Raw genomic sequence first — 25465 nt, forward strand, 5'->3', positions numbered from 1 at the left:
AAATAAAAAAAAAGTCTCGTGTTATAGTGACTGAATCGACGTGAGTATTCTTCGACTGCAAGAAAACTACATCCACATTGGTTATCCATGAATCTCTCAGCCTTGCAGGCGCACTGCAGCAAGGTCAACTGTGGCTCAAGTTACAGAACCAAGAGCTTGCGCTGTTTCAACTGAAGACGTTGTCTGCTCTTGTCATTATCCAGTGCACCATAAGAACTCTGGAGTTGTGAAGGATTAATTTGTATGGGGTTGGTAACGAGCAACCTGGTTTACTATTAAAAATCAACGGACTGAATAGAAACAAACCTGAGGGTAAGTGAAAAAAAACCCCGGCAATTTGGCGAGGTCGCGTCGACTCAAGTACTCATCATAGCTTGCAACTTTTAATTTACCTTTGCTTTCATCCCATTAAATCATGAAATATTTGCAAGTATTTAAGAAAAAGAGGAATTCAACATCTCAATCAAGTATCATAAATTCTTCTCCCAACATCTTAATTTTGAAAGGAATTATTGGGAAACTAAGTGTTGCGCTTCTCATGCCTTTATATGTCTGCCTTGGGACATTGAAGACAATTGTTTATGAACTCGATCAGCTCATAGGTTCCACGTTTGTTGCCGGAACATAAATTCCAGAATTGAGGGTCAGGCCCAGGATTTGAGTCCCAGGACTAGTTTCACACATCTGTGAAGAAAGTAGAAAATGTGTTACCCTGTGTTTGTTTCAGATTTCCAGCATCTGCAAAATTTTGCTTTTATCACCATGTCGGAAGTGGTCTAGTAATGATTGTGGGAGCAATGGGATATGATTTATACCGTGTTCATATCTGATTGTTTAGAAGTCAAATCTCCCGTGGAATATCATAGATTTATCCATTGTTCTGGCCGACATTTTTATACATCAACCAAAACTCAAAGCAGAGTTTAGGTTGATCTCCTTTATTGTTATTTGAAAGATCATACTGTGTAAAATCGAACCGCCTGCTTTATCAGCAACGCAACAATAACTCAAATGAAAGGTGTTTAAATGAGCAGAAACCACTTTGGGGAATCTTGACACCGTAAACGGCATTAGGAAAGTACAAGTAAACGGTTGTCTCTTGGTGAATGGCAAAATACGATGACTCGACAGGATGGGTAAAGCCAAAAATGTGCCCATCCTCTATGGTTCAACTCAGTCGAAAAACATCACAAGGTTATCAACCAAAGATAGAATACTTTTTTTGACCGTGTTGTATTTCCATTTCCATAAAATCTTTAAAGTTTACTTTTTGTTTAATTACCATGCCTCAGGCGAGAAGAGAGATTGCGAAGGACAATTCTTCATGATAACTTCAGTCAGTGCAGGAAAGAACCAACTCTGAACGGTAAACCAGCCGTCTAATCAACTGAGTTAACGAATACCCAACGAAAACATTGACACAACTGATGCAAACTGATATTTTCCCTATTCAAATTTGTTTTGCCCGAACATATCGTTAATTGAATATAGCCCTCTGATCTATTAGAAACAAATTCATTCAAGGAATGAATTATGAAGAAAATAATCAATTCTTAAACATTTAGAGTTCAGTTTTTATTATCGTTTTGGCAAACAAGCGAGTCAGACGTAGGTATATTTGGGAGTAAAAATCGATGCAATACTTTACACATACAAGTGAAATGCGTCAGAGTTCAGTACTGAGGACGGTACTGCATTTATCAATTCACCTATTGTGCCATTAACAGATAGGTCATTCCACTCTTTGTTTTACTGTTCGTGAAACAACATCAGGACAATCATTTTCATTGAAATCACTATCTAAGGACAACTAATAAAATCTCGCCAAATGTCAACATTCGAAGCACAGTAGCTAGCATTAGAAAACTTCCATGTGTATATGATAACAAAATTTGGAAGCAAAAGCTCAAAGTACGACAACTACAACATGCAATATTCTACCACAATGAAATCAAACCCAACTATATCTTTTTAACATCAATTCTGCGACTGGCTCCAAAACATGTTCTAATTTATCACTCCCCGCACAGTAAATTATTGTCCCATTTTATTTCATCGAAATTTTGACTGCAACCTTTCCTTCGTTAACGATTTCTAAATAAGAAACATTCCATTTTTGATTTCCAATATCACCATTTGGTTAAAATGAACGGAAAGTCGTAATTAATGATGACCATAGAGTTTACATGAAACGCGTACGAAGAAGGTGAAGAGCTGGTAGTTCTTCGTACTCCGTCTCAAATGATTAAATATCATCATGTTGTCTTCCAAATTCTGTATCAAAAAAAGTAAGTGAATCTAAAAAAAAAGTCAGTTATATTCAGGTTATTATCGTCAAGATAGCCACGAAATAATGCGCGCATTTTTAGCGTGTTTATAAATCATTCGCATTATGAATTGGTTTACTATCAAACCATGCTATCTTTCCCTTTGGCTATTTAACCATTGCTCTCTCGACAAATGACTTAAATTATTTTATTCGAGTGATCTAATTCCTACTTGTTTTCGCCTTTACTGAAACAGGTTAAATAGGCCAGAATAATCGCCTTTTCTAAACAAACATGAGTTTGACTTATTGGAAAATGCAACGAGGGAGTAGTATTGAAGCCAAGTTACCAACTCTGTGACATCTATCATTTATGTTTTTAATGGTTACAATGTGTATCTTGTACTGGTGCACGATTTATGCTTGGGGGAGATCTTTATGCAACTCTCGTCACTTCTAGCCGCAGAATGCAAGGGCATCCGAAGTTTATCGGCTAATATCGACACAATGATGTACTTCACTCAGCGATAGTAAGAACTACAGATGCTGGAGTCAGAGATAATAGTGTGGAGCTGGAGGAACACAGCAGGCCAGACAGCGTCAGGGGAGCAGGAAAGTTAACGTTTCGGCTAGGGACCCTTATTCAGAAATGGAAGGGGGAAGGGAGCTCAGAAATAAATAGAGGAGGGGTGGGGCTGGGGAAGGTAGGTGAGATAGTGATAGGTGAGTGGTGGTGGGGATTGGTCAGTGAGGTGGCAGGTGCGGATAAGTTGGAGAGAAGATGGATAGGTTGTGTCAAGTCAAGGAGGCGGGGATGAGAGGGAGGTTTGGTCATGGAATGAGGCCTTGGATGGGGATGTTTCGAAACTGTTAAAATCCACATTTAGGCCTTTGAGCTGTAGGCTCCCGAGGTGGATTATGATGTGCTGCTCTTCCAGTTTGTGGGTGGCATCATTATGTCACTGGAGGAGGCCCAGAGTGGACATGTCACTCAGGAAGTGGGAGGGGGAGTTGAAATGGTCCGCGACCGGAAGCGGTTGTTGTTTGTCGTGAACAGGGCGCCGGTTCTCTACAAAATGAGCGTTCCAGCCTCTGCTTGTTCTCACTGATGTAGAAGAGGCCACATCAGGAGCAGCGGATGCAATAGACCACATTGATGGATGTGTAAGTGAGCCTCTGTCTAATGTGGAAGATTTGTTTTGTGCCTTGAATGGTGGTGGGGGGAGTGTAGGGGCAGGTGTAGCACTTCCTGCGGTTGCAGGGAAGGGTGCCAGGGGTGGTGGGGCTAGTGGAGAGTGTGGAACGGAAGACGGAGTCACGGAGAGAGAGGTCCGTGTGAAAGGCAGATAGGGGTGGGGAGGGAAAATATGTCTTTGGTTGTGGGGTCAGATCGTACGTGGTGGAAGTGGCAGAGAATGACACTTTGGATACGGAGGTTAGTGGAATGATATGTGAGGGCAAGGGGGATTCTGTCTTTGTTTTTGTTGGGGGGCGGGATTGTGAGGGCAGAGGTGCAGGAAACACAAGAGATGCGGTTGAGAGCATTTTCAACCACCGAACGGGAGGGAGGTTACGGTCCCTGAAATAAGAGGACATCTGGGATGATTAGGAGTGGAATGCGCCATCTTGGGAGCAGACGCAGCGGAGGTGGAGGAATTGGGAGTAAGGGATCGCATTCTTGCAGGAAGGTGGGTGAGTGGAGGTGTAGTTTAGATAGCTCTGGGAGTTGGTGGGCTTGAAATGGATGTCGGCTTCGAGGTAGTCACCAGAGGTAGAGATAGAGAGGTTGAGGAAGGATAAGGAGGTATCGGAGATGGTCCAGGTGAACTTGAGGTTGGGGTGCAAGGTGATGGTAAAGTTGATTAACTTTTCAAGCTCCTTGTGGGGCAGCGCTGATACAGTCGTCGATTTTGCAGAGCAAGAGCTGAGAGGGCAGTGCCAGTGTAGCAGCAGAAGAGGGACTGTTCCACTTATCCTAGGAAGAGGCAGGCGTAGCTGTGGCTCATAGGGTTCCCATGGCCACCCCCTCAGTCTGTAGGAAGTGGGCGGAGTTAATGGATAAGTTGTTAAGTGTAAGGACGAGTTTGGTTAAGGGGATGAGGGTGTCAGTGGAGGGGGACTGGTTGGGCCTGCAGGAGCGGAAGAAGCAGAGGGCTTTTAGTCACGAGCTATTTCAACTCCCCATCCCACTCCCTGGTTGATACGTCCATCCTGAGTCCCCTCCAGCGTCACAGGGACGTCACCCGCAAACTGGAGGTGCAGCACCTCCTATTCCGCCTCGGGAGTCTACAGTCCAATGGCCTAAATATGGATTTTACCAGTTTCAAAATCTCCCCACCTCCGGCCTTATCCCATGACCAACCCTCCCTCTCAACCCCACCTCCTTGACCTGACACGACCTGTCCATCTTCTCTCCCACCTATCCGCCCCTCCCACCTCATTGACCAATCCCCACCACTCTCTTCCGGCACTCACCTATCACCATCCCACCTACCTCACCCAGCCCGACTCCTCCTCTTCCCTCTATTTATTTCTGAGATCCCTTTGCCTCCCCATTTCTGAAGAAGGGTCGCGACCCGAAAGATCAACTTTCCTGCACCTCTGATGCTGCCTAGCCTGCTGTGTTCCTCCAACTCCACGCTGTTTTAACAATGATATAGTTGTACTTTCTTCACTTCTTTGAAAACTTACCCACTGGAATAAATAATCAGTTATTTACCGGTGAACCTACATGTTTTTTCATCACCGTACATAAAGGTATCTAAATAAAATCCTTCTAGTTACTGATTAGGAACACAAGTAAATAATGAAATATCTTTTGAATGCTGCTGCGTACTTGAGTTTAAAGGGGCAATGACAATTAACCTTGATATTTTGGATTGTGATTGTATTAATTAACTGATTTTACACTAAAGTCACCCTATTGCTAGATTGCTGTGCGTTTATAAACTATCTTAACCTTCCTATGAAAATGTGAGTTTGTTAGTTTCGCTTTTCATTGGGAAATTGACAAGCAAGGCGTGTGACAAGACGTCACATTAGCTTACCTTCCATGTTTGTATTTTCATATTCGTGTAACTCGCTCTCTGTATAATATTCCAACTTGTTTAGTGAACTGGTAGAGTGCAGATCTTTAAAAGAAATACACTGCAATCTTAAAATACAAATTTCATTTAAATTGAAAGATACCATAGGCGTAAAACTTAAAGATAATTACCTGCGCCTGTTCCAAGCTCCTGAACCTCAATCTCTTCGTAAACAGGATCAGGAAATCCAGTGGTGCAATGTTGAATGTTCCTGTTGGCTGTAGAACAAAGAACACTGCATCATAGATGGCGAAGCATCAAGAATTATAATCCCTTATAACAACATGCGTCTTTCAATCTCTCGTTACTCGACCTGGCTGCTAACGGTCAACCGATTTCTCAAATATCCTCTTATTTTACAATTTCCTGCTCCCGACGACCGTTGTTCCTTGGTTTGCTGAGTAGGTTGACTGGGATAGCCTGAGAGCGGTGCAGCGGAAGCATGGGGTCGTGGGATGATCGTGTTCCTCGATCTATTGTTCGGATAACAGAGCCTAGTTATTCTGTCGCTGCTCCAGCTTAAATGACTGATTTGAAGATGCCAACGTAAGAATTACGATCACCATTCCTATTTCTATATACTTTGAACCTCTACGTTGGTCTCAGTACTTTTCAGTGTTAGTAGTTTGTAACTCTAGTAAATAGTATGCTATTTTTATTAGCGTTTTGGAGCTGCTTTGCGGTTGTGTACTCAGGTGTTGATGGTATTGCGTTCCCACGACGAGGGGTTAGTTAAAAGGTGAGTGGAGAGTGGTAGACCACAGTGACTGAAGAAGTACATGATTGGCAATCCAGTGATTGGTACTTAGCTGGATAAGGCTTAAATAAATATAATTTTCTGCTTCAAACGTGTGAAAGAATCCAATGTTCCCCACGTGGACTTGACAAGATAAAAACTGGGAATATTTACACGTAATAACACCCTGGCTAATAAGCAGGAACGTTGTTTGTTTCCAGCAGAAGGGCATACGTGAATACATGTTAGAAAAATAAAACTGATTCGCGGCAAAGACAAGTACAGTATAAAAACAGAGAAAGGAGTAGGAGTTGTAGATGATTTGGCCCTTTCAGCCTGCTTCAACATTCAATTGTGATGTTCGATCTCAATATGATATTTTTGCTTTCTAACCACCACCTCCCACCCTTTGATTCCTTTAAAATCTAGAAATTTAGTTGTCTACTTCTTGATTACACTCAGTAACTTGGCCTCTATTGCCTTCTGTGGTACAGATTTCGATAGGTTCGCTATCCTTTAAGTGAAAAAAATATTTCCTCATCTCCGTCAAAAATTGTGTAGCCAATGATTTACACTGATTTAAACCCCCGAATCAAGGAAAACATCTTCCTTGCACGTTCAGCTTGTTAGAATTGTATACCCTTCAAAAGGTGCCCTCTCATCCCTCTAAATTTGAGTGAATACAGGCCAGTCAAACCCATCTCTTCTCGTAGGAGAGTCCTGCCATCCCCGAGAGTCCTGCCATCCCCAGTATCAGCCCAGTGAACTTCCACTGAACTCCGTTGTTGTCTTTCTTTTAGGTAGGAAGGCCAAAACTGCAGTACTGCGATACCCCAATTGTCGTGTCAGGGAGGATCCATGCAACTACAGCAAGTTATCTCTTCTTCTGAACTCAAATCATCTTAAAATGAAGGCCAGTATACCACATGCCTTACTAATTGCTTCCTGAACATGCCTGCATACTTTCATTGACCTGTATACGTATCTCTTTGTTTATCCATATTTTCGAATATATCCCCATTTAGTTAACACTGTTCCTCTTTTTTTTTCACAGTGAAGTGTATAAACTCAGAATTAGCCACATTGTACTGCATCTGCCATGTGCTCACCCACTGATTTAACTCATCCAACTCGTCTTGAAATCTTATTGCATTCTCCTCACAACTCAAAATCTTGCCCAGTTTTGTATCATCTACAAACTTGGAAATGTTACGTTCGGTTCCCTGATCCAGAAAATTTTATATATTGTGAATACTTGGGGGTCATCAATAAACCCTGCAATATGGCACATGTCACCGTATGCCACTCAGAGAAAAGACAGATTTCTCCGTACTCTCTGTTTCCTGCCTGTGAATCAGGTCTCGATCCATAATAATATATTGCCCCATCTCATGTGCTTTAGTTTACCGACCATTCCCTGTTAAAATCCTTCAGAAAATCCAAAAGTAAGACATCTCATGGATCTCCCTTGTTTATTCTATCAGATGTAAATTGGATGATTTTTACATACTCAAAATAAAGCTCCAGTAGATATATTCAGCATGAATTGGCTTTCATCAACTCATGGTGCTTTGCCAAAACTCATTAATGATTTTCAGATGTTGTTATCATTTTTTAAAAAAAATAATAAACTCCAGGATTCTTCCCACTACTTACATTAGGCTAACTTGTGTGTATCTCTCTCCATCCTTTTTTAAATAGTGTGATGAAATTTGCCACCGTCCAGTCTGTAGAACTGCACTAGAGTCTATGGAATTTTGGAAGATGATCTCCATTGCAACCAATGTTTGCAATGTATTCTTGGATGCAGATAATCAGGCTCTGGTGATTTGTTATTCACTAACTCCATTAATTTTCTTAGCACTATTTTCTTACAAATACCAATTTCTTTCAATTCCACCCTCACAAGACCTTGGTTCCCTGATGTCTCTGGTAGGTTATTTGCACCCTCTTTTATAGAGACAGAATCAAAGCATGTATCCTAATCTCCTGCCATGTCTTTGTTCTCCATTATAATTTCCCCTGCTTCAGACAGTATAGGAATTACATTTACTTTACTAATTCCATTTTTTCCCCCTCTTCTCATATCTATAGAAGCTTTTGTAGGCAATTTCTATTTACCTAGCAATTTTACTCACATACCCTTTTTCTTTTCCCTCTTAGTCAACCTGTTTGTCCGTATTTCCTGAAATCTAAATCGTTCTGTATACTTAGATGTACTTTGATTTTCCTGGCAATTTTATGTGTCGGGCTGGTAGCTAACCTAGATTAAAGAATATTGGATAAATTGCTGTGCTACTACTGCCTGCTGTCCAGAATAGATTGTGGACATTGGCATGAGTGAAATAGGTTACACTATTAACATGAGGAACTTAAAAATGTCAGCACATAGATATAGCCAATTCTCTATCTATGCAAGTATGTTACCTCCAATGCTGTTGGCTCTTATCTTATGATTTAACCTTTTGTGAGGTATCTTCTTGAACATCCAAATACAAGATACTCTATCCAATCTGGTTAAGATTTCCTCAATAAACTCTAATAAGTTAGTCAGATATAATTTCCTTTTCATGAAGACACACTGTGAGATTAGATTATGATTTTCCAAATGATCTACGATTGTTTGTTTAATAATTGATTCCAATGCTTTTCTTGCAGTAGATATTGATCCAATTGGCAACAGTTAACATTCTTTTGCCTCTCACTCAATTTAAATATGGTTGTCACATTAGTAGTATTCCAGTCCTCTGGTACTTCTCCAGAATCCAAAGATTTTTGAAAAACTACATCTAATGCATCTATTATCTCTAGAGCTACCTTTTTTAGGATGCTAGAATGCAAGCCATCAGTACCAGGGGGATGTATTTACCATTAGCCCCATTAGTTTAGCCAAAACTAATTCTTTAGTGCTGGTGAACTCCTTCCACAAACTCACTGATGCAAAAGACTGATGATCATTGGATATGAAACATTAAGTCTACTTTCTGTCCACAGATTTTGGCAGACCTGCTGAGGTTTCCTAGAAATTTATGGCTTTATTTTGATTTCCATCATCTACAGTTATTTGGGGTTTTTTTTGATGGAAAGTATCTGTTTAATTCCACTAACATTTTCTTGGTCCACAAAAATGATCCCAGAATCATTTTCAAAGGGGCCTATGTACACTTTGAGCTCTCTCTTCCTTGTTATATATTTTAAAATGATTTTATTGTCAGTTTTTATAATCCTTGCTAGAAATCTGAAGAAGGGTCCCGACCCAATACGTCAATGTTCCTGCACCTCTGATGCTTCCTGGCCTGCTGTGTTCCTCCAGCTCCACACTGTGTTTTCTCTAGTTTGTACTCATAGTTTATTTTCTCTGCTTTTGTTATCTTTTTAGTTCTCCTCTGCTGGATATTGAATTTATTCCAATTTTCTATTCAATCACTTTGGCTTCATTATACGCTTTTTCTTTCAATGTAATATTCTCCTTAACTTCCTTCATTAGCCACAGTTAATTTATCCCTCTCTCAGAATCTTTCTTCCTTACTGGGATGCAGTTTTGCTGAGCATCATGAATTACGTCTGTATAGGCGTACCACTGTTTGCTCACTGTCATTCCTACCAATCTATACAATCTATACGCTCTAACTAACTCCATCATCATTTCATTGAAATTCCCTTCATTTAAGATAATCACAGTTGTTTTTGACCTGAGTTTCTCACTCTTCAACTGAACATTAAATTATATCATGTTGTTATCACTAGATCCTAGGGGATCTTTTAATTGAGATCATTTTTTAAACCTGCTGCATTTCCTGTTACCAGATCCAAGATAGACTGCTCCCTGGTTGCTCTAGGAAACAATCCCTAATGCACTCTATGAGTTAATTATCATAGCTACCCTTTGCATTTGGATTAACTCAATCAACATGTAGATTAAAAATCCCCACAATTATTGCTCTATTCTTTTCAGCATTCACCTATTGTTTGTTAATTTATAGCCTTTCCCAAAGAGTGGCATTGGGCGTCTATATACTATCCGTAGGAATGTCTTCTTCCCTTGCAGCTTTTTTTTCACATCCACACAAATGACTTTACATCATCCAAGCCTTGATCATCTCTCACGACTGTTCATATTTCATTTCTTATTAGCAGTGCTGCCCCACTACCTATTCCTCCTTCTTGTCTCTCCAAAAAGATCAAATATTACTGAAAATTACTTTCCTAATATTGATATCCTTGTCGCCATATTTCTGTAATGGATACGAGATGACATTCATTTAGCGCAAATTGCCCCATCACGTCATCTGCCCTGTTCCAAATGCTTCATGCATTAATATACAAAGTCTTACATTTGTTCTGTTATCGAGGTTCCTTGGTACTAAATGTGATTCACACGTTTGCTCCCATCCTTTTATTTCCTGGTAACAATCAACACTATATCTAACCTACAATTTGACCTCCTACTTTACGTTTGATTTTCTAATTTCCATGTAACTGAACCTTTCCCTACCTCACCCCACTAAGGTAACTATCCATAGACCAAATCATCTTATCGCATGTAAAATCTCCAACTACACATCCTATCTGACCCAAATAGTTTGCAAGTCAAACTTCAATTACTGTTTGTTCAAATGATTGTTATTATGATGTTTGCGATTGGTGTCAGGTTACTTGCATATCCAAACTGCACCCACTTTTTCAAACATTTCAAACCAGTTCTTTTTCATTTCAGTCCACAATTGACCAATAACTCACAGAAGTAAAAAGATACAGCCCTTGCAATATAGATTTAAATATTTAAAAAGCTTGATTGATCCACAGACTTGTTCTGCATCGCTTTGTGCCCAGGTTCAAGATCAAAACCCATGATAGTATATCCAAACAAGGAAGGCCCTCTACATCAATGAATGAATGTGTATTGCAATGGTGTATTTCACCTCTGCATAACTGTGACTGCATCCCTACCATAAGATCAGAGGGACCTGGTAGGTTGACCACTACTAAGTGCTAAATGTGCAATAATCTTTTCAATCCAGTGCATTTGATCCATGACCAAACTTTGAGACATTCAGGGTGGACACACCTTGTTAAGAAAAATTAACCAAGACCACTTGCTAGATCCAGTGTCTGTTCATTTACAAAGCCCTCTGGCAATGTCAATATATGGACTAATGAGGGGGACATACCTTTAATAATTATTAGTCCTTTTCCATGTCAGGCACTTCTGAAAATTTCTCGTGTGAAAAAGAAATGTTGGCCCCTTAATATTGCACAGGATTAGGGCTCACTTAAAAATTCCAGTACCATTGTTTACCTTAGGCAGATAATGCATTGATGAATCTTTAGAATTATCAACCTCACAGGGCCATGGAAGTTGAAACTTTAGAATATCTAAAATAGCGACTGGTATTAAAAATATGTAAAGGTTGTAAAAGTGCAGCAGAATAGTGTGGGTAATGGGCATAGAAGTATTATCAGTGATGTTCATCGTGAAATGCAAGGCAGACTCAAAAACAGACAGTGCTGGCAAATTTGAGCAGGCCTGGCAGCATCTGTGGACAGAAATCAGAGTTAAAGTTTTGGGTCAAGTGATCCTTCCTGAGAACATCACAGAGCAGGCTTGATGGGCTGAATGGCCTACTCCTGCTCCTATGTTATTATAATTGTCTCACAGTGTTTCAGTGAAAAATTATTTACCCTCAGTTATATTTTCTTGCATATCTTGGGTTTGAGGGAATGCTCCAGCTAGCCTCAAAAAAGAAGACATGAAGTAATAATGAGGAAATGATCAAACCAGTGAAGTCACAGAAACTTAAGGTAATAATTCAGTTCATAGTGTTTGTACCAACTGGAAAGCAGCTACACAACATAATTTTTCTTTTAGAAATCAACAGAATGCGAGTTTCACTGATTGGCTGAGCATGTATTGCCCATTGCTAACAGGGCAGTGGCAACTATGTTGCTGTGAGTCTGAAGTCAAATGTAGGCCAGACGGGGTAATGGCAGATTTCCTTCCCAAAAGGATATTAGTGAAACAGACTTTTTTAAAAATAAAGCCACTGATGGCGACCAATTTTAAACTCCCGATTTTTAGTTGAAGTCAAATTTCGCCATCTTCACCATAGTAGGATTTGAACCAATGGCCGCAGTACATTAACCTAGGTCACTAACCAGTTCCATTACCACTACTGCGCCATTGCAGCCCATTCTCTAATATGGGTCTATCTTGTGCGGGCTGAGACCTTAGGTACTCAGCTAACTACATTTTAAATGTTCCCACCATCTTTTCAGACCTTCAATCCTATCTAGGCGGAAGCAAACTGCCCTAAGCCTTCTACCTATTACTTTAAATCTTTGGATCTTGTCCTCCAGGCTGAGCAACATCTGTCCGCACTATCTGGCCTGTCTAAACTCTTCATTCAGTAGAACGTACGCCTCAACTGTCTGTCCTATATGCCTCCTGTGTACGAAAGAAAACAACTCCACCCAACAACGTGTTCTCGTTTCAGAAATTCCCCAGTCCGTGTAACATCCTTGTAATTTACATTGACAATTTCTCTTTTGTAATGACGATGTTCCTACAAAGCACTGACCAGAAATTACACTTGCCACTTACAAGTTTGGGAGGTTGTTTAAATTTGACCGACCTTTCTGGAAGCTTCTCTGCAGTTCAGCAGCCAAAGCAAGTGAAACAGCAATCAATAGGACAACAAATACGCAAGGGATGATGAAGATCGAGGGTCTCTGCTGGTTGAAAGGCGCTGTGTGTTTCTGATGGCCTGTAATCAAAAGCATGTAATAATGACAGGGAAAATTTGTCCTGCGCATTTATACAGTCGTAGAGTTTACAGCACGGAAACAGAACGTTCGGTCCAACTAGCCCATGCCGATCAGATGCCCTAGGCTGTTTTAGTCCAATTTGCCAACATTTGGCCCTTATCTCTCCAAAACCTTCTTATTCATGTACCAATCCAGGTGCCTTTTAAGTGTTTTTATTGTGCCACCCACCAACCATCAACCTCCACCCCCACCCCCATTCCACCATTTCCTCTGGCAGCTCGTTCATGCACGCTCCACCCATTGCATGAAAAGTTGCTCCTCAAGTGCTTTTCCAATTTTTCCCTTCTCAACTGAAACCTGCGCTCTCTAACTTTGGGCTCCCCCTACACTGGATAAAAGACCTTGGCTACTCCCTCTATCCCTGCCTCTTGTGATTTTGTAAACCTCTATGAGGTCACCTCACAGCCTCCGACACTCGAGGGAAAAAAGCCCCAGCCTATTCAGTCCCTCCCCATAGCTTTAAAACCTCCATCTAGGCAACATCCTAGCAAGTATTTTCTGCTTTAACTATGCAGCAGAGCGCAAGGTTGTTGTATTTATTATAATTATTGCTCAAGGCAAAAATGTGATTGAAATTCATTCGAGAAATGCAAATGAATTCCACTTTCGAACGTTTGGACAGCCTTCGATCTCCGTTCAGTATTAACTATTGATTGCACTGACGCTAGAAATGGTTCCATTGAGTTCAGGCTCCGGAAAATTATGTAAAACTTCATTTTATAATATGGAGCAAGCTACCATTATTTAAGTTTAATGGCAGTGCCAAGAAAGTTGGGAAAACAGATCCTGTAGTTACGAGCAGAACTTGCAGATTTCCAGATTAAGCGATTTATAGCATCAAGGTGACAAATGAAGCTCAACGCGGAGAAACATGAGGTGATACACTGTGGACCCAAGATTGATATATCAGATTATTTGTTAAATGATGAAAAGGAACGCACTTTGACTGGAATGGATAAGTACAAGTTCAAGCACATGTATTATTGAAATCTTGTGAACAGTGCAAAAATGTGATGAGGTGGCCCATGCACGCAGAATAGAGTGGACTGTTTATTTTCTGTCGATTGTAGCATTTGGGACTGTCTTGAGGGTGAAGTACGTAAACTCCCGAGCTTTCACATGAGCAGATATGGCTTCTCTATCGACGGTGAAATCATCTACAGGAATCTCCCTTCGGACAATTCCGCCATTAAGTGTAAACGTAGCTCAGTCGATTGGCGCGGTTACAAAAATAAACCATACGCGCTTTGTACCAACAAGCATCTGGAGAACAACATAAAATGTCTTTGTGCTGTTATAAGGCAGTGAGGTATTTTTAATTATTCCTCCCCAAACTAGCACATTTCCTAATGTTGTCCCTTGAGTGTATTATCCACATACTGATTGTAAACTCACATTTGTATTGTGTCCACAATAGATTTTGAACGCGCCAAGCCCCCTCGCCAGAACATTATGAGGGATAAATTGACGCAGATCCACATCTGAAGATATTAAGCGATGTGACCAAAAGCTTCGTCAATGAAGTCCGTTTTAAGGAAAATGTTATGCAGTAGAGTAAGGCAAAGTGGTGAAGTGTGTTTGGGTGTGGAATCTTCGTGTTTCGAATCTGGGTAGAAGAGATCACGGCAGCGGTGAAAAGATGCAATGATGAGCAGAAGGCAAGAATTGGTGAATTCTCGGGAGGGAGGTGGTTGTAGTATGGAGGACAATATTAGATCACAGGGAGAGGGTGGTCGAAGCCAATAATGGATTTGAAGGCAAAGTTGAGAATGAGAAAATAAAGACTTAAGTTAAAATTGTGTACCAGAGCATATCACGTTGACGTCCTCTTCATGTTCACAGACATGATCTCCCATTGCTGACAATAGGCAATCCGACAGGAATAGTTCACTCCCCTTGCATTGAACTTTGTTCATCCAAATTGTGCCATTTGCTTGGCCGAATAGCGTCTCTTCCACTGTCCACACCGGCTCGCCGCAATTTAATTGTCTGCAAACGACAGCGGCATCATGCCTGTCCCAAGAATCATCACAAACCGTTCCCCACATACCACGGAAAAATATTTCAACTCTTCCCGAACAGTTGTTCAATCCCGCAGCCAGCCGCAACTCTGCAGAGAAAAAAAAATACAAGATTTCGCGAGAAACCAGGCGGTACCTCAGCTTGAAATTGGACAGTTACTTTATTTGCTCCGTTTCAAATTCAAACCCACGATGCTGCTCTGACAGCACCAACATTAATGATTCTGGGTCTCTCCAATATCGCGGTATTCTGCTAGAATACGTCAAAAGAAAATTTGTTCATCGGTCCCGATCGCTGTATCGCCTTACATAAAATTAAAGTAGCTGGCCAACGCGAATAGCGGAAGTTAATTGCCCACTATTGGTTTTATTAATATTAAATAACAACATTTAGAAATTTTATAACTTTTGTTATTAATCACGAATTGAATCCTTAGAACTAATTACCAACATCTTCCGAAATATGTTCCATGTTACTTTTCTTCCTATCCCCCTCACCGTGCGTTTCCCCAGGATTTAGCTCTGAAAAGTAAACAATCGATTATATAAAAAAATACTGTAGCTGATATTTAGCCAGCGCTTTCAACGAGCGCATTAAAAAAAGTGTGAAACCGACGCGTAAAAGGAGACAGGAAAATAGATGACACAAAACGTGGTCAAAGCTGCAGGCTCTAATGTGTGTGCTAAAAGGGGAAAGAGATGAGAGAAATAGAGAGATGATGGGAACGAAATATAGAGCTTTGAGTACAGACAACTGAAAGCGTTGTCACGAAAGGTGGGGCTATTAAACTTAAGAATGAACACTCGGTCAGAATTAGAGCGAGGCGGTTATATCAAAGAGTTTGGGGATTGGAGATGTTCACAGATAAAGGAAGAGGAAAAGCCATGTAGGGAATTGTAAACAAAGATGAGAATTCATTCCAAATTCCCGAACCTGACCATCTAGAAGGACAAGTGCAGTAAATACAAGGAACTCTACCACCTATAGTTGCCCTCCAAGGCACTCACCACCCTGACTTGGGAGTATATTGCCCTTTACTGTCACTGAGTCAAAATCCTGGAATTTCCTTCATAATTACATTGTGGATGTTACTACACCACATGGAATACGACGGTTCAAGAAGGTAGCCCACTGCCACCTCCTCTAGGACAATTAGGGATGGGCAATAAATGTTGACGTCTATTGCTGACGACCATATCCCATGATTTTTAAAGCTTCAAAATGCTAGACACTCAGTGTATGTAGGTCATCGAGTGCAGGTGTGATGGGCTTCGCGGCTTATTACGACTTAAACATACATACCTGAGATATGGGTGCTCTCAAATTTACAAGTGAAGGAAATGTTTAAAGATGATTGAAATATTTCAAGACAAACGGACGCCGTTTGCAGTTCTTACCTGAACAAATGATTCCGACATCTTCCTTGTGGTCACAGTCATGTTGGCCCCATGGTGAAGATGGACAATGCCACAGGAGTGTATCATGCAAACGACAGTTCACATCATCGAGCCAGATCTGTCCAGAACCCCTTCCAAATGTAATAGCACGTTCCACAGATTGGGCAGATCCACACAGGAGCTGTCGACAAACAACTTGCGCTTCCTTTATTCCAAAGGAATCGGCGCAAACAGTCCCCCAGGTTCCATTATAAAAAACCTCGACTCTGCCCTGACAGAGGTTCGCTCCATCCTGCAGCCTCACAGCCCTGTGCTCTGCGGAACAAAGCCTAGGTTAATCTTCTCATTTCCAACCCCAGCCCGGTAAATGTGCATAAAATAAAATCAGGCGGATCCGTAAGCATGTTACTTTGATGATTTTCCTTATCACAGAACACTCGGTATACAATTATTTCAAAGAATTTCATTTCGAATGCACCAGATTGTATCTTAATATCTCATTCTAGATAGTGGTGGCTTGCGACTGGATCGACGGTTTTCTACTGTTAGCAAGAACAGTAAGCTATGGAGTGTCTAATTCAAGGATTCCAGGTCTAATAATCAATCATCCATACTCTAGGTTTATTAAAGTTATCGTTGGCAGCGTTTAATTTTGAAAGCACATCTCACCCGAGCAGATAACTCCAGCATCTTCTTTATGATTGCAGTCGCTCTCACCCCACGGCGCCGCCAGACATTCCCACAAGACAGAATCATTCGCTCCACACTTCACATTGTCTAACCAGATCGGCCCCACTCCTGGACCAAACCAACCGGAAATCGTTGTATTTAGAGCCTGTCCACACCGCAGCTGGTTGCAGACAACTTGGGCGTCTGCTAAATCCCAGGAATCATCACACACAGTTCCCCAGCTTCCATTGTAGTAAAGTTCCACCCTTCCAGCACAGTGACTTCCACTATCCACCAATCTTATCTGAATATGATCTGGAGGACAGGAACAATTATATTAAACAGTTTCTGGTCCGAAAGACAGTACCTGATTGAAAATTATATTCTTAAATTCTAACATGGTGTCGTTGCATCAGTATACTGGACGGCTGGAGTGTCATGCTGAGTTTTGTTATCAGTGTGTCTTTAATTCCCACACAGTCTGATACTGAATACTTTCTTTCTCAACTTCTGCCCTCGCCTAAGGCGTAGCAACCTTCAGGTCAAGCCACTACAGTCATTTCTCTCTAATATGAGAACAGCCCTGTGGTCCGGCAGGATCATCGCGAATTTACCTTTATATTCCCAACTATATAATGTTTCTAACTGTATTTTTTTTTCTTCCTGCGTTTTGATTATTATGGTTCTGCCAAATAGTTACGACATTTTCTCTATTCTCTTGTCACATTGGTGATGACAACTATTTGTATAATTTTGTCATTTGCAGCATCTTCCGTTGTAAACAGTATAGTTCTACAGGTCATAGGGCATGAAATAACTTGTGAAAAGAAAGACTGAATACATAAATTTTGATTAAGATTCTATATATTCCTTACTGAATTTTCGCATTTGCTATCAAATATTTTTGGGGTTTAACCCAATGATGCAACACCGATTATGGTAATTAAAAGCATGGTCATTTAACCGGTAATTACTATAAATTTAGATTTAATTCAGTTTACCTTTGTGAATATAATTACGTTGTTCCTCATTAGCCCTTTAAATCATTGAGATTGTAAGGGATTCAACCATCAGGCAAAAGGCAAGAAAAAATAGCTTTGCTATCTCAGGTGATGGTAACACCGGACAAGTCAAATCCCAGAGTGAAACATAGATTTTAATGCTTGTCCAGAGACAGGTATCAATGCTCATAGATTGTCTCCAGCAACAACACATCGAGCTTAGGTATCCTCTGTTTGAGTTATAGGGAGAGGCTGAATAGGCTATGGCTTTTTTTTCCCTGGAAGATTGGAGGTGAATTGTAACCTTATTGAAAGTTATATGAATAGGGATATGGGCCAAACGCAGGCAAATGGGTCGAGGCCAGATTGGGATGTCTGGTTGGCATGGACGAGTTGGATTGAAGGGTCTATTTCAGAGTTGTATCGCTCTATTATTCTGGTTTTGTTATTTGTTAAGTGTGGGGTTTTTTTGGCCCACTCACACACTGGACTTTTGTGTTTCTTAGAAACGTGTCAAAGGCTGTAAGTTTTGTCCCGGAACATTAAGTGCAGCATTTTTAAAAATCAATTTTAGGGTACGCTTAAGTCATGTCTGTACATCTGCTAAAAAGAACTGTATCCTATGGACTCACTGAGGGCTTCCTAATGACAAACAGTAACAAGGCGACCTTATTGAAATATAACATTCTTAAGGGGATTAGCAGGGTAAATGCTCAGAGATTGTTTTCCCTTGTGAGAGTCTCCAGAACTAAAGGGCATGATTTCAGTGTAAAGGACGCCCGGTTAAGGTAGAGATGAGAAGGAATTTCATCTCTCATAGTTTAATGAATCTGTGAAATTCTTTACCTTAGAGGACATTAGAGGCCGGTTTGTGAAGTATATTTCACGCCGGCTTAAGAATTTTTTTTTAACCTGTAAGGGAATCAAGAGTTAAGGAGAAAAGGCAGTAAAGCGGAGCTGAAGATTATCAAATCAGCCATGATATCGTTGAATTATACAGCAGACGTAGTGAGCCAAATGGCCTCCTTCTGTTCTTAAGCCTTTTGGTCTTATTCTTTACTGGTTCTTAAAGTCTGTCCAATCCAATCATCTGACTGGCCACTTCCCTTTCAGATTTTTACTTTGTACTTTCAATTTAATACCATCTTAACTCTGTATTAAATCGTGAATGATGTTTGGTCTTAATGGGACTTTTTTTTTTCCTCATTGGGAATTCTGCCCAGGGAACATACAATATCAATTATGATTTGTCCCACTCTTTCAGCGGCAATGTACACTGAAGATGTTCCTCAAACAATTCATTTTTACCCCTAGATTGGTGTTAATTCATGTTGATTTGAACCTATTGTATTTAACCAATTGGAAGCTTATGGTCATTTGTTGTGGTCATTTGCTCCAATAGCCTCACAGAGCAGACAAAAAAGTGACTTGCCGAGAATCCCTACAGCAGGCAATTCAGCCCATCAAGTCCATGCCGCTCCTCCAAAGATTATCCCACTCAGACACGCCCCCTACCCTACCTGCATTTGCCATGGCGAATCCATCTAGCCTGCACACCCCTGGATAAACTAGCATGGACAATCGACCTTAACCTGCACATCTGTGGACTGTGGGAGTAAACCAAAGCACTAAAGGAAACCCACACAGACACGGTGAGAATGTGTAATCTCCACACAGACAGTTACCCAAGAGTAGAATTGAACCCTGGTACTGTGAGGCAGCAGTGCTAACTACTGAGCCACCTACTGCCCAAATGATAAATTATGATAATTTGTTGACTTTAAGTCAATTTTAATGACTTTATTTTAATGACTTATGATAATTTCTTTATCTGAAATTCAAGTTTTTTGTTCACTATACACACTGCTTTAGTTAGTCAAGAGGCTGGCAGATTGAATACATGTGACTAAATATTTCCCTCTCCAAAATATAATTAGCAACATATTTAAAATATTGGTTTACATTAAATATAAGTTTTAATTGTCGATGCACAAGAATTTTCAATGAAGTACAGTCTTGGTAATTGCTTGATTTTTTTTCTTCAAGTAAAACCTAATTGAGGTTTACTACCAAAACACAAATTAATTTCTGAATAAGTTCATCAGGAATATAGATATGTAATTTTTTTTAACGAAAAGCTTCTTTGGCTTCTGTATTCGTACAAAATAATACTTTGGCTTTGTTAGCTTACTTCAGAAAGTCTAATGTTAAAGCTGCATGATAATGGTTAAGTAGAACGGAACTAATTGCCACTAAGTGAAGAATTACTATGCAGGGCTTCTTACATTAAAAGTTTATGCAATATTCTGCACAATTTGAGTTAGATAATTAAAGATGTCCTTACCAGAGCAAATCACACCCACATCATCAGCAATAGACGACTCTTTCATTTGTGTAAAACTGCAATTCCACAGGAAGGATTCACTTCCATTGCATCTGACATTGTTGATCCAGGATGGGCCTGTGCCTTTCCCAAACTTCGAGTGATTGTAAACTCTTATTGCAGAGCCACAATTCAGTTGTCTGCAAACTACATCTGCATCATTGTAATTCCACTGAGTGTCAGTCACTCTTCCCCAAATGCCACCATAATAAACCTCCACTCGGCCATCACACATGGTCTCCCCATTGCCCAGTCGCATTTGCCAATCTTCACCTGTACGAATGCAATTCGATAATCAAGGTTCATTCAACATTTCGGAGTTGAAATGTGGACATCAATTATAAAAGTTGTTATTCTGTGGTTTGTCATTACTCAAGTAATGAAAAGGAAATACGTTACAATCACAAAATGTAAAGGTTGTCAGCAATTTAAAGAGAGTGAAGTTTTAAGAGAAGCGTCAGTCAGAACATTTGTATTCAGAAGGACAATACATTTCTTCACTTGATCTGCATGTGACCACAGACCCATCGCAATGTTTCTCTTTACTACCTTTTTAATGGCCTAATAAACTATTCAGTTGGAGTGCAATTACTGGACAGCATTAAGTGCTGGCCTCGCCAAAGATACTCACATTCCAGGAATGAAGAAAAATAAAAAAAATCCATTTTGTTTTGTTATTTAGGAGCAGGTGGACTGCGTTGGAAGGACCAGAGTTTGCTTTTGACAAGATTACAATTTGACCCTTTCCTGATCCCACTACAAACTTTATGCTATTCCTATAATCACACAGTAGGGAGGGAGTTGCAATATGTTGCCTCCGGAATGATGGCGAAATGATAATATTTTTCCAAGTCATGATAGCCTGTGAACTGAAGGGGGTCTTGGAACAGGTGGCATTACTGTATGCCTAATGCCTTTGGCCTAACAGGTAGTAGATTTCTTGGGAATGAAATGTGCTGGCAGAGATCTTTGAGCTGCCAGATCACTCCTAATGCTAAAGCAAACACAGAATTTTGGAGAAAGTCAGCAGGTCTGGCAGCACGTGGAGAAAGAAGCAGAGTTAACATTTTGAGTGTGACACTTCTTCAGAAATCTGTTGTGAAGTTTAGGATATGTGCCAGACTTGCTGAGATCCTCTGTGCCAGATAAATTATTCAGTTACACACAAGACTAAGAAGCCAGTATTGAGAGTGAGGTACTCCCATTGGAGCAAGTCATACCTCTCATTTGGAACAGACGTTCCAGTAGATATCAGGGTCTGAGCTTTGACTTAGTCGTAGCTATGCACTTGTAAGGATCGGGCAAATTTACACCTACAAAAGAAATTGCACGAGAAACTCAGCAAGTCTGCCACGATCTGGGGAGAACTAGCACAGTTAACGTTTCAACTCAAGTGAACCGTCTTCAGAAGTGCACTCTAAACATTGACTCTGTTTCTCTTTCCACACATGCTGTCAGACGTATTGAGTTTCTGTTTCTATTTAAGATTTTCAGCATCCTGCAGACGCATGTCTTATTTCTGTGCAAATTTATTGCTGGATTTCTCATAGGAAGTGTAAAATCCGATTAATTTTAATTTCCTCTGACAAAGGAGATATATTGAAGGGGAGAAATAAATGACTTTCTATCCTGCTACGTGGAACCCCTCACTCTGCTCTCCGCCACGTTTCGGAAAGTATCACAAATCAGATTCGTGGAATAATTACAAAGCAGAAGAATTTGGCTTTTTGTACCAACGATGAGCCATGATATACCATGTACTTGAGAAATCTTACACAAAAATAGATACAACTAAGAGAACAATAAATACCTGAAGCTGAATGAAACACCTACCAGAACAGATGACTCCAGCATCATTGCTGTGTGAGCACCTACGGTGCCCCCAGGATGAAACCGGGCAGTCACGCAAATGCATTTCATTGCCGATACATTCGTTGACATCATTCCATATCGTCCCATTTCCTTCCCCAAAAAATGCGCCTCCTGGTGTTGCTGTCGCGACTCCACAACCGAGTTGATTGCAGACCGCAGCTGCATCCTGTAAATCCCAGTAGGTATCGCAGACTGTGCCCCAGGTATCACCCTGCAGTATCTCCAGTCGTCCCGAGCAAGTATCATTACCACCAACTAATCGCGGTCCCCTTTGACCTTGGTGCAGAAACAAGACATGTTATTCAGCTACTTTCATGTTCTAATAGAAATCATCTCTTTTGTACATTTCTAAAGTACGTACAGAAGAGATTATTCGAACAAGGAAAGCTCAAGTTTTCAGCAAAGGCTGACAAAGCAGCGTCGCAATTTGGTGAGACAAAGAAGCTTTGATGACAGCAAAATGTCGCTGCAACAGCAGATAGGTGAATGGAGATGTGCTGTGGGAGCAAAAGGTAGGACACATGTTGAGAGTCAAGATGAAACTCCATCGTAGAGGATGACGCCAACGTTCTGTGAGTGAAAGGAATCTAGACAGAAGTAATCATCTAAAGAGAAGCTTTAGACTTGAATTCGCCCGATTATTGTGAAACAGAACAACAAATTGTTTGAAGATGTCTTTAGATTGGAGTTTCTAGTAGAAGAAAAGCCGGGACCTCAGCAAGGGATACGATATGCTTTCCATTTCACAAGATGAAGAAGATACAACAGGGATGAAAATTGACTGAATCCTGTGGGAAGCTATCGGGCATTTATTGTTCTCATTGTATTTTTGCCTGATGAGGACAAGTCCATTAGGATCCGAGGCGGGTTTGTGCAACATATATGGAAGTGGCCCTCGCAATAGTTTCTGAGCTTTGGCTCATTGTGTTTTTATTGCCTGCTACTATATTAGGATGAAATTATTTAGTTCAGTTTGAACTGCAAACAAAGCTTCCATGAAAACGGGGATTAAATGAATTTGATACTGATAGTGAAAGGGATATCCTAGCGTCAGGTTGAATCCTCATGTTGACACGCGAACAGCAATCTGGGTCAGGTGTTGAAATCAACGATGTTTCCCACATCAATGACAAAGGTACAAGCGGAGAGAAATAAAAAGGTCGAATTTACAGGAAATTATCACGAATTCTAAACTTTGTGTTCCACCGAATCTACGAATAGGCAGAGACAGAACACTTACCAGAACAAATGATACTGACGTCATTTATGTGTGTGCAATTCTTTTGATTGTTTGGTCGAATAGGGCAGTCCCAGAGAATGGTCTCATTACCCTGGCATTCATAGATATCCTGCCATACTGGACCACTGCCCTCTCCAAATTGAGCCTCTCCAAGTACTGCTATCACTCCTCCACATTTCAAGGAAGCACAAACCACACGAGCGTCTTGTGAATCCCAATGTGAATCACACACCGTGCCCCAAGTATTCCCTTTCTGTACCTCCAATCTTCCAGAGCATCCATCCGTTCCACCAACCAGTCTTGGCTCTCTGTGCTCTGTTGTTTTAAATAGATGGAATAAATTCTTCAACATAATTGGCTTGAATTTACAAGTTATATCAAGAAAATTATTTCTACCAGACTTTAGTAATGATCAAATGATGAAATGATAGCTTTTTTGATGAAGTGTAATTGACCCTTCCTTACTTTTTAATATTTCTTCCAAATAGTTAATAATAGATTGTGACACAATTTTTAGTGACCCAGATAGTGCAGTTGAACACTGAGGTTTCTGAATTACTGCCTTGTGATCTTATTTGAGTTTTAATTTGTATGGTGAGAAAAGTAAAAAAAAGGAACTGACCTGATAACATTGTGATACAAAACTGGATTTCGAGTAGGTCACATAGATGACACAAACTTAGATTTTTATTTTCACGATTTGAAACTTCAAACTATCCTTTTGGGATAAAGTAATTGCAAGTATAACATATGTGTATTACCTACTAAATAAGCTTTTGTAAATCTTAATCCACTTCACAAATCTCTATCATCAAAATGCACAATTATTAATTGTGATTGACAACTGTAAACAAGTTGTACATGTGCTCTTTATCACGGTTCAAATTAGTGGAATTAGTGGAACATAATTTATTTCTTAACTGTTCGGTGGCAAAAATAGGAATGTGACAGGAATGAGTGTTCTCTCCTATATGTGCAACAGTATCTTGATAAGCTTTCTCCAACAGCACCTTCCAAAACTGCTACCTTTCACCAGTAAAATGAAAAAGGCAGCAAATGCATGGAACACCAACACTTACAAGCTCCTTTCAAAATCATACATCATCATGACTTGGAAGTATAGTGCCATTTCTTTGGTAGTTTGGTCAAATTCTGTAACTGGCTTCCCGACAGCACTCTGGTTGTATCCATGTCACAGGAATGGCTGGGCTGAATAAGATGGCTAATCACCACTTTCTCATGTGCAATTAAGGATGGGCAGTAATACTGGTCTAGATGATGCCTAAATCCTGTTATGGAATCAATCAAATAAATTTGTGCCTTGGTAATTTTTGTTAGGAAGTACATAACCACATTATTTCTACTAACAAGGTTATTCCATGCCCCGAAGAATGATTACCCTTCATTCTTTTCATTTAGCAAAGAACACATATATCAGCACTTTGCAGTAACAAGAAAGGAAATGATTTTGTGAGTCACTGGTGAATCACACCTGAAGTCTGCGTCTCTATAAATGCAGAAATTGGAATTTACACATCGTACGCAAGTTAATAAAAGTTTCTACTTAGGGCAGTATGATGAATAAAAGAGAAACAAATTACCTCAGCATCACTTACTCAGCACAATTCATTAAAGATGCAGAAAAGCATAAGCTTCTTATTTTATCTCCAGCAGGAAGAGAGGAGCTGAATATTATTTAAATGGAGTAAGACTATAGAAATTTGCAGTACAGGGATATTTTGGAGTCCTAGTGCATAAATGACAAAATACTGGTATGCAGGTTCAGTCGGTAACAAGGAAAGAACATGGAATGGAGTTCAAAATTAGTCAGTTTTTCTGAAACCTACGCAAGGCACTCGTCAGACTACAGCTGGAATACTTCGAACATTTTTTTATCTGTTTCTCATCGGTTGGCATTCAAGTTGCTTTCTATTTCCTGATTAGCACTTCTACACTGATCATGAAACA

At 40.3% G+C, this 25465-nt stretch overlaps 1 protein-coding gene across 1 annotated transcript in view; it reads right to left on the bottom strand.

Moving 5' to 3' along the window:
• Positions 1 to 2234: 2234 nt before the first annotated feature.
• The window catches only part of LOC109924041 (scavenger receptor cysteine-rich type 1 protein M130-like), a 43383-nt gene continuing 20152 nt past the window's right edge, over positions 2235 to 25465 (bottom strand). Inside the window, exons 5-14 of the mRNA XM_048604544.1 lie at positions 23588 to 23812; positions 22261 to 22533; positions 20347 to 20658; positions 17146 to 17316; positions 16333 to 16647; positions 14718 to 15023; positions 12721 to 12852; positions 5484 to 5570; positions 5314 to 5397; positions 2235 to 2298 (exon numbers count right to left, since the gene is read on the bottom strand). Of these exons, the coding sequence (XP_048460501.1) occupies positions 2246 to 2298; positions 5314 to 5397; positions 5484 to 5570; positions 12721 to 12852; positions 14718 to 15023; positions 16333 to 16647; positions 17146 to 17316; positions 20347 to 20658; positions 22261 to 22533; positions 23588 to 23812 (1958 nt within the window). The 3' untranslated portion in view covers positions 2235 to 2245. The remainder of the gene's footprint in view (positions 2299 to 5313; positions 5398 to 5483; positions 5571 to 12720; positions 12853 to 14717; positions 15024 to 16332; positions 16648 to 17145; positions 17317 to 20346; positions 20659 to 22260; positions 22534 to 23587; positions 23813 to 25465) is intronic.

The sequence above is a fragment of the Rhincodon typus genome, chromosome 13 (genome assembly GCF_021869965.1).
Source record: "Rhincodon typus isolate 14 chromosome 13, sRhiTyp1.1, whole genome shotgun sequence".
NCBI classification, from domain to species: Eukaryota; Metazoa; Chordata; class Chondrichthyes; order Orectolobiformes; family Rhincodontidae; genus Rhincodon; species Rhincodon typus.